Below are 10,076 nucleotides of genomic sequence, written 5' to 3'. Positions count from 1 at the left end.
AAGATCCCTTCCCAGGCACCTCAACCCCTACTCAGACCTTAGTTCAGGTGACCTCAATAGGTCACATGATAGGGTGGGGCAAGGTCTCACAGTGGTTTCACCCCGGTGGTAATGATTCACGCATTTTTTTTTCACACCTTGGCTCATGTGATGCACATGATTAATAGCCAACAACCACCTCCAAAGGGGACATCCCTTACTAGAGTTTAAATACCAGGGACTCCCCACTTTTTGGTTTCAGTATTGAAGAAGCCTCTTAAAAATAAGAAGTCCAGTCACCTTTTTTTCAAGCTCTTGGGACTACCATAACCTGGATGACTGGGGAATCTATACAGACATCATTAGAATCATTAGATTTTGAGCCACCAGATGCAATACCATCTGGAAGGGATCTGATTGGCAATGGCTTCATTTTTTAGAGTAACAATGGTCCTAAACACACTACCACTGCAGTAAAAGCATACCTGGATAGAAAAACACACCATGGAACATTATCAGTCATGGATTGGCTTCCCCAGAGCCGGGACAAACTCTGTATTTGCCTTATATACTGTATTTCCATGTATGCATGCATATTTTGATAAATTGCAGCACCTGTTTCCCTTTTCCCCTGGTGAAATATAAAGAGATGACAGGTGTCTCAAGACTCTTGCACAGTATTGTATTTCAACTGTTTATTCATCCTTAACTATTTTAACTGTAGCTCTGATTTTAGCTGGCGAGTTTATTACTTTTTGACCATTTGGCCACCTGGCTCTTCTGTGTGTCATTATTGCTGATTAAGTAACTTTTCTTCTGAAACCAGTTGCGGTCCACTTAATTCTTTAATTAATTGTACTTTTATATTTTCTGATTAGTTGAGCTAATTTTCTCACTTACCCAACTAGTTCCTGCAAATGCACCCGTGGCTGAAAAATGCTGATAAAGAACACGAGACCAAATCAAGAAAGCAGTGGACAAACTGCAGTTTCTGAACTCACCACAGGCTTTGAACCTTCTACACTTTTACAGACTATTAGGACTTAAAGAATGCTACAAAAGCTTTTTGGTCTCATAGTTGGAGAAGCGCTGGATTATTTTACTTGTGAAGTTTATAGTGTCTCCCAGTGCGAGTGATGGCCTGATTACTCTGGTATAACACACGCAAGAGACAGATGCTGCAGTTGTTGCCACAATTAGACCACACAATCAGTGCCGTGCCCTGCTCACACTGCATCGAGGTTTGTTGGAACACACTTTTGTGACAAACACAGCTAAAACACTGCTTGCATTAAACAATTGACCCCATTTTCCCCTCTCTGGAGAGGCTTTTAAATGGGCTACACTAATAATATTCTGATACATTATCTGAAAAGTAACAGTATATACAGTAAATGAATAAAAGCTCACCTACTCATAGAATATGCCCCACTTATGACATAAAACATATGGAAAGCGGGTCAGTCTCTCTACAGTCAAATTAAGAGTAACAAAAATGCAGAAATAAAACTGACGCAGACCCAGAAACATTGCAGCGACAGTCATTCTGTGCCACTCATCATCCGAACCTAACCTCTGTCATTTGAAAAGGGAAAAAAAAAGCAACATCTTTACAACTTCTAAGAGATGCAGTAAATCGTGCTTTTATGGGTAATGTGCCCATTAAAGAGTAAAAGCAATCTAAGACGTCAAGACAAATGACAGCTTTTGAGTGCCATCTGCAATCTCGAGCTTCACAAACTCAATTATTCATAATGCATTTATGAAGTCCGCTGAGACTGCGCTGTCATTCCCATTCAAACTAACGGGGAAATGCAACATAAAGGGACAAGCTCTTTGAGATGACAATGGCTGCAGATGGCTCGAATGTGTTTATGCTGCCACCTGCTGGGAAACAGCCATAACGCGGGCTTTTCTTTACTGGGTGACAAAAAAACCCCTAAAGAATAAAACACACACACACACATTACTATAATTACAACTGAGAAGCTTTTATTTATCAAAAGCAAGATCATTTCTCTGGTGGGCCAGAGACAAACCTCCATATCAATATGATATACCATGCCAGTCTGTGATTCCTCTGAATCTCTAATCTGTCAGTATTTTTACACCTGTTAGTGCAGATGTTCAAACTTTTTTTTTTTTAAATAGAGAGAATAAAGATCAGAGAGGCTGTGGGTTAACCAGGATGACATTCTCGCCGCGGATGAAAAGCTGGTTGATGTGGCGCGTGTGGACCTTGCCGTACGTCTTGGTTTCCTTCTTCTGATGAGCCTGTAGACTCTGGGCCACGTGCGATGTTTTGTGTGCATCCTTTCTGGTTTCAACACCTTCTGACAGCTTTGATTCTGCTGTCCTGCCATCTCCTCCCACGCCAGCGAGCTGAGAAGAGGAAGAACGGCTTTTTGGAGTCGTTTTAGGATCTGCAGGCTCGCTGGCTTCATCCTGGGTTTGCCGCTTCTTCACCGACTCAGCACCTTCAGAGTTGTCCTGGAGACGTAGCTTCTCAAAAAGCTGCGCAAACAAAAATTTGGTGATAATTCTTAAGATTTTCATGAAACTGAACCACATACAAGCGCTCTGGGTGCTCAGTAAGGGTGGAAGAGTGCTATATATATATATATATATATATATATATATATATATATATATATATATATATATATATATATATATATAAACACCATACCATTTACAACTTAAACCAGCAATAGTTTTTCTTCCTGCTATCAACTCCAATTACAAGCAGTCACTAGAAACCTCTAAAGGTTTTTAGCTTTACTTATAAAAGTGTAGGATAATATTTTAGACATATATAGAATAAAAACTCATCCATTACCCGTGTAGTAGTGAGAGCTTTCTCATGGTAGAAAGCCTCTCCAAATAGAGGCTCTCTGTATGTTTCATCTACATCCACCAGTGCCTGCCAACAAGAGATAACAACCAATGGTGAAAGGCCAAATTAAATGTGTATTTTAACCATGTTGGGTTATATATTACTAAGAACACAACATGCATGGGATCATGTACCATATTCCAGAACTTGTCGAAGGCCACAACAAAGCCGGCGCACACTCCCCTCAGACCTTTGAAAGTCCTGATGTGAACTTTGACTCTTACCCTCTCCTCAACGCAGCGGTAGAGCTCCCCCAAAGGACTGCCTTTACATACTGACAACACAGGACAAGCAGGTCACAGAACTGCCTCCACAAATCATAATAAATCATACAAGGAACTCATCTAAAACCAGAGGGAAAGGGTTTAAAAAAGGAAGGAATGCTAAAAATATGACTAGTATGTGGAAATGCAGAAAGACAAGGTGAAGATAACAAATGGTGCTGCTTTCACTGGGGGGCAAAAAGAAAAGGGTCGTGTAAACATAGGCCACAGCTGGAAACCTGTCAACTAGTACTGAAGCAAGTCTGCCTCTTCTGGTAGTCTATCTTAATTTAATTTTTTATCTTTTTAATTTAATTTTACAGCTTTATTTGGAGTAGTTTGAAAGTTCTTGGCCTATTTTAATAAAGAAAAACACATTAATGTAGTCTCTCCGATATGATTTACAGCGGCTCAGGGCAGCTTTCCAGGGTCTCCAACACATGCAGTGATGGGAGCTGAACCTACGGGGCATTCTCGTCAGGACATTTTTCACGGGTTTCTGCCTCCTCTTCCTCCGCGTCGTGCCGCTGCTGCTCTCTCCCTCCTCTGACTCAGACACCGGGTTATTCACCATGAGCTTCTTCAGTCTCTCGATGCGCTCCGGGTCCACCACCCCTCTCATAGCCTTTCGCTGCCTTTTCTCCACATTCTCCGGTTTGGCTCTTCCGCGGCCACCCTTCAAAAAGCTCTCATACTCGGCCACGTTGTTGAAGCACTTGATGTTGGGGAAGGGAAGCTGCACGGTCGGTGAGTACAAGGCCAAGAGTGGGTCAAACTTATCGGAGCAGACGTTTGTTTGATCTGCGTCATCTTTGCTGCCAGCCTCCAGATCCGGCGATGAGGTCGTGCTCCCGGTGGGTGCTGATACCGTCTCTCTGCTGTCTGATTTTACACTTCTTCTTTCCCTCTCCTCCATGTTCAAAACAACCGCAAGAGTGCACACTAAGTGAAGCGAGGAACTCTGGGTATTTCGTCGAGTTAAGCAACTGGACTACAAATCCCATAACCTCTTAGACGTACTGCTTACAGTTTAGTTTTTTTTTTCTTTTTTTTTTTTGTCACGAGATGGCGCTAGAAAACAAATTATGTTTGGATAGTTTCTTTAAGAAATTCTGTAACAAATTATTCCATGGAGCCTCCAAAAAATATTTGAAAATTAAGACAGCGTGTTTTTTTTTATTTGTTTGTTTGTTTCAAGAGGACTGGATGAAACGGGGAAACAATTAGCATTTTGTGGTCCGAAATTTTGTGTTCCGGGAGATTGTAATTCCTGTACGACACAATTTGTGGACGGACTGTATACAAGTCAACGTGTTTGAGTGAATGAGCCGAAGACAATTTTTTAGATACATTTAGATACCAGTAAATGAAATCCTAATATTGTTGTTGGTGCAACTTATGAAATAGCTATATATTAGCTGCTGAAATAAGAGGACTCTCAGAAGGTTAGCTTGCTGTCTATCTAGAAAGCTAACACCACACATGACATTCATACGTAAGTAACAAGAGCTGACATAACGTATAACACGAATTATTTTATTATAACACTTGCCATCATTTGATGTTCTTGAATTGTCTTTTATTTCAAAATATCTGTGGTCCTGTTTGCCTCAGTATTGCTCCGTTGTTGACATACTTGTGCTCGCTGTGTTTTCTCCTCAGGAGCATCCTGATGCTGATCAGTAAGGCGAGCAGATTTGGTGTTTGGTCCTGTGCTGTCACACATTCGGCCCGTCTTTTTTCCAGATCCAGCAACATGGCCAAGAGTAAGTTTGAGTATGTGCGCAACTTCGAGACAGATGACACTTGTCTGCGAAACTGCTACATCGTCGTGAGACTCGATGGTCGCAATTTCCACAAGTGAGTTTTCTTCTCAGGCTACTTTTTCGTTAAGACATGAGGGACTCACTGGAGTGTTTGAACTCACAGCGTTGTGTTTCAGGTTTGCAGAGCAGCACAAGTTTGCAAAGCCCAATGACGACAGGGCCTTGGGACTGATGACAAGGAGCGCCCGCTCAGTCATGGAAGAGCTGGAGGATATTATCATTGCGTATGGCCAAAGCGACGAGTTCAGCTTTGTTTTCAAGCGGACCTCTAACTGGTTCAAAAGGAGAGCCAGGTACTGATGTTTTGCACGCTGTAGACCAACATCATTCTCACACAAACCACCTCTAGCATTTCTTCCCCTCTCGCTTTCCTTACAGTAAGCTCATGACCCATGTGGCCTCCCAGTTCTCCTCCTCATACGTGTTTTACTGGAAGGAGTTTTTTGAGGATCAGCCCCTCCTGTATCCTCCGGGCTTTGACGGACGGGTGATCCTGTATCCTAGCAATCGTAACCTCAGAGACTACCTTAGCTGGAGGCAGGCAGACTGTAAGTACATGTGATGCTCTGGCTAATAAATCACACATTCGCTGTGGGGTGAAATATGTCACACTGTGTTTTATTTCTTTTCAGGTCACATAAATAATTTGTACAACACAGTGTTTTGGACATTAGTTCAAGGAAGAGGACTCACCACAACAGAGGCAGAGGATCGCTTAAAGGTGAAACATAGTTGATACATGTGTGTTTTAATGCAAACTGGCAGATGCATGTGATTATGAACGCATAATGTCGTTATACTAATAACGAGGGTGAATGCTACTTATTAATTACCTTTAAAATTTACGTTAACAGAGTAAAGGAAAAAGAGAAATAAAAATAGTTGAAGAAATACTATAAAACAAGTCATGTTAAGGAAACACCTACATATTTAAAGTTGTAAAACATGAATATGTTAAAGACACTTGTACACAAGGTCGTACACACACTATTCGAAGTGTGCTGTGTTTCCCTTTGTCCTAAAGGGAAACTCTGGCTCAAAAAGCATGTTCTGTAGATCCATGTTGGCTGCCTACGTATCAGAAAAAAAACAACAGTGAATGCTTCCACCTTTCCAGCTCTCAAAATTCTCCACATTAAGGATATTTGATTGGCATACTTACGGAGTTTTTCTCTCTAGCTGCAGATATGTTATTGTAGGTATCAATATGTTCAACTATTAGTGTTCTGACTGTATATTTCTATGTGTAAACAGCATCAAAAATAAATTCCCAGTGCACCTCCAAGTTTGCTGGTGCTGATATATTTATGTAATATCCATCGCATGTGAATGAATTGGTTAATTCATTAGCTAATAGTCACTTCATTGTTAAAGGCATTTATTAAGTTTCATTTTGAAAAAATATTTCCATATTTGCCGCTTGGTTTTATCGCTTCAAAGCAAGCTGAGCTATACATCACTTGACTTTAGGGGCAGATACGATTTGAAGCACACTTGGTATTATTTTTGATATTTTATCAGAATAAACAAAGGCTTTATTTAAAAAAAAAATGTCAGCTTCCAAAACACTCTTCATGAACTGTTTATTGCTGTAGTGTGTACAAGATCAGGGCTGTCACTGTTTACAGCAGCTGCTCCCGGCTGATGCAGCTGCTCTCTGGAAATCACCTCTGTGAGGGAAACAGCTGACGAGCTGTGGAAATATTCACTCTGCCTGGATGTTTGGGCAGCACGAGTCATTCACAACTCACCGAACATTTGTGGTTCACAGTTCCTATTATAGTAATAAAAAATAGATAACAGAGTCATTTACTATTTATGTCTGGCTGATTTCCTTTTAGTTTTAATTCTGAAGCAACCACTAAATATAACCCGTGGTTTGGTGGGTGGTGTTGTTCTTATACTTTTGTTGGTAGAATAGATGTTGTGCCTTTATATAAAGCTGTACTATTTTAAGATTCAGTGAGGCAATTTGTATGTACACACTTAATTTTGCATGTCTCACAATATTTCTACCTTTTCAGGGAACATTAGCCGCACATAAAAATGAGATCCTCTTCTCAGAGTTTGGCATCAACTACAACAATGAATCGTCCGTCCACAGGAAAGGTACCACGCTTATTTGGGAAAAGGTTTGTTACTTTTCGCCTTTTCTCAACATAAAAGATTTGGGGACGTGTTCCTGTATTGTGACATGAATGTCCTTTTTTTTTTTTGTAACGATATGTCTGCCTCTACTCATGGCTTCATCCTGTGTGATTTGAAAATGTGTCAGAATAGCTTGAGGCACTTATTTTAACAGTTTGGCCCAACAACGAAACATTTATGCAGAAGTTAGTGGCAGTCTGAAAAGTGAAGCCAAAAGAAAAATGCCTGAAAGTCTGCATTCTTTTAAACCGGTGGGTGTGTTCGGGGGATAACTCCTGCCAGCAGGGGGCGACTCCTGCTGTTGCATAAATCAATTCAGCTGTATTGAGGCTTCTCATTCATATCTGCCATATTGCATATTGTGATGCAACCACTGGTTGCTAGGAAAAAGGTGAATTCCCCTACGGGTTGCAGTGGTTCCTGGAGGTTGCTGGCTCTCGCTGAGTGAAATCAGTTGCAAAGAAGATGCTGCACTCTAAAAGGGCAGGGCATGCTTTAGAGAATGGCTTCCTTCTGATTGACAGATTGGTGTTGTAAGGTGCAATGTTGGTTTTTCCTCAGTCGGATCCACCGCTCACTAGTCACGCTATAGATTTTAAAACATCAGTCAAAATGCTTCTGTCACAGACTCAAACCAGTAGTGCTCAAATCAGTGGGTGACATCATGGGTGTGACCATCTTTTATACAGCCTGTCATTGTTTCTAATGTGGTTTTGCGTGTTTAAGCACACTGTTATAACTGTTCACTTATTCAGATGTTTTCCTCTTTGCTTAAAGCAGTGAAGTCTGAGAATGAAACATCATCTGCTTTAAAATAACTGCACTGCCATTTTTTTCTTTTTGCCCCATTGGGGAAATTAATATTGGCACAAGAAGCAGAGAAAAGGAGAGACATTCATAAAATCCCACCCATAAAATAACAAAATATAGCTCACTGCTAGAGTAATGTGCCAGGCTGCCACTTGCTGTGGCGTCAACAGTAGATCTGACACGATCATCAGGAAATATGGGTTACATAGGAAATTTGGGTATGCTGATTTTACAGGGGTTATGTACTAGACTGATCGCCTCTCTACAGAGACGGATATCACCAGCAGTTCTCCAAATGTTGAACTGCTCATATTAATCCTATTTCTCATTTCTTTTATCTAGCGAGATGAGACTGTCACTAAACGCATGAAGCTACCAAATGAAGAGGAAAAGGACGTGCCTGTCACACGCAGCAGGAGGAGGGTAGAGGCTTACCATTGTGACATTATAGGAGAGCAGTTCTGGGAGGAACACCCAGACATCCTGGAGGATGACAACTGCTAACGGAACCTTTCCTGTTGAAAAAGAACTGCTCTGAGCATATCTGACCTCAGAGGTTGAAGCTGCCCCATTTAAGCAATGACTCCAGAGTCGCCGCTTGTTACTGACTTTGTGTCAAATAACAGGCTACCCTTGAAGCTCGAGTATATTCTTACTTTCATATATAAAAATGTTCCTAAGATGTAGACGTGACGATGTCTGTAACGTTTAAAGAAAAGCAAACCCTTCAAGAATCTTTGCAGCCCAGTGAGATGCATCTAGCTCTCCTAAGGTTGCCTTTCTAAAAATGTATCCTCATTTGATATCGTGAATGACATTTAGAATACTACCAACACTTGATCTTTCAACATGTTTGCTATATTTTCTCTTGGGCTTCTGCTTTCGTTGCTCGGGGGTTTTCCATAGCAGTGTCGATCTGTTTTACCTTGAAATTCTAATCCTTGAGTTTTAATGCTGGAGGGTGCATTTCTGTAAAGCATTCACTTGTAGTGTGTAGTAAGAAACAAGAAATAAGAGTAAAGCAGAAATCAATACCCTGACAGGAACCCGCGGCCTTGTCTTGCAGCCAGCGTAGCATTTAGAGATGTGAATGGGCTGCACTGTCATCAGAGCTAAGAATACCTCACACACCCTGCATACACTTTATCCTTGTGTGCTCGGTGGAATAGTTATCATCACACTTACAAATGACCGGCTCAGTATGAATGACTTCTGGAAGCTTGAACTGGTAGAAGCCTGCTGTATTTTGTTACTTTAGTGGGCTCGGTTACTGTCGATATTTTTGGCTCAGTGACCTTGTTAAAAGCATGTAGCTGTACTGTACTTTATGTAACTAGATGTGAACTTACTACTCACACATTTGGAGTACATTCCTTTACAGAAGCCCTTGTGTTTAAATTACTCACCAATCATTACCTACAGTGATTTAATGAACAATTATACACCGTTAATAATCAAAATAGCAACATGTGCTGTTATTTTGATAACTAAACTGCACGCTTGAGCCATTGGCAAACTCAGATCATACAGCGGTTCAGCGGGTGGCCTAGAAAGTCCAGATACCAGAACATGTTAGAGCAAGTGGTGCAGTTATTTAAAGACAGCATTTGCAGAGCCAGACGTAAACCCACAGGGGTACTGAGACTGAAAATAAACTCAGGAGTGACTTAAATTGAAAGCCAAAATTTATTTGGTCTGCCGGTAAGCCTCCTCAGTTCTAATAAGGTTGCCGAGCTACTGGGAAAATGGTGTGAATAAGTTGTTGTGCGATAATTCCTGCTAAATTTAAAACACTGATACATTAGTCCCTGGTGACACCATAGGTGTGAAAACCACAATTTGTGGTTTTATGTCACACATTGAGATGGCATCTTTTAAACATCCATTTAAAAAAGAAACCAAGATGGGTCAGCAGTAAGTTTTAACTGCCAATGATCTGTGAATGCAACATCATGATCTAACTTTATGATTTTAATTTTAATCCTAATCAGATGTTTAATAATTGTGCAGGCAGTAGTAGTTTATAATGTCCTCAGTGCAAATATAATTCTGCTGATGTCCCAGTGATGTCATCAGGAGTATCTGAAATTGTGGTCCAAGTAGATTCATAACTGTATTTAATAGTTAATTTTTTGTTTATACATTTCAGTTTAT

The 10,076-nt window shown here is 40.7% G+C and overlaps 2 protein-coding genes across 3 annotated transcripts; one reads left to right on the top strand and one right to left on the bottom strand.

Annotated features, from left to right (window-relative positions):
- Window positions 1-1,969: 1,969 nt before the first annotated feature.
- lsm11 (LSM11, U7 small nuclear RNA associated) lies at window positions 1,970-4,129 on the bottom strand. Its single transcript, XM_030739866.1, has 4 exons — window positions 3,604-4,129; window positions 3,010-3,149; window positions 2,819-2,902; window positions 1,970-2,493 (listed from the first exon to the last, which is right to left on the bottom strand). The coding sequence occupies exons 1-4, from the start codon at window positions 4,052-4,054 to the stop codon at window positions 2,143-2,145; spliced, it is 1,026 nt and encodes a 341-aa protein (XP_030595726.1). The 5' UTR covers window positions 4,055-4,129; the 3' UTR covers window positions 1,970-2,142.
- A 305-nt stretch (window positions 4,130-4,434) lies between these two features.
- Window positions 4,435-8,882, top strand: thg1l (tRNA-histidine guanylyltransferase 1-like). 2 transcript variants are annotated; one of them, XM_030739298.1, is made up of 7 exons: window positions 4,435-4,633; window positions 4,801-4,998; window positions 5,081-5,257; window positions 5,343-5,512; window positions 5,597-5,685; window positions 6,989-7,096; window positions 8,265-8,426. In XM_030739298.1, exons 2-7 carry the CDS (start codon window positions 4,811-4,813, stop codon window positions 8,424-8,426), a joined length of 894 nt encoding a protein of 297 aa, XP_030595158.1. In that variant the 5' UTR covers window positions 4,435-4,633; window positions 4,801-4,810. The 2 variants fall into 2 exon arrangements, with proteins under 2 accessions (XP_030595158.1, XP_030595159.1); XM_030739299.1 differs by lacking the exon at window positions 4,435-4,633 and having other exon boundaries at window positions 4,811-4,998; window positions 8,265-8,882.
- Window positions 8,883-10,076: the final 1,194 nt, after the last annotated feature.

This window comes from Archocentrus centrarchus, chromosome 10 (assembly GCF_007364275.1).
Source record: "Archocentrus centrarchus isolate MPI-CPG fArcCen1 chromosome 10, fArcCen1, whole genome shotgun sequence".
NCBI classification, from domain to species: domain Eukaryota; kingdom Metazoa; phylum Chordata; class Actinopteri; order Cichliformes; family Cichlidae; genus Archocentrus; species Archocentrus centrarchus.
Note: the sequence above shows the minus strand (reverse complement) of the source record. Positions and strands in the feature narration are given on the sequence as shown.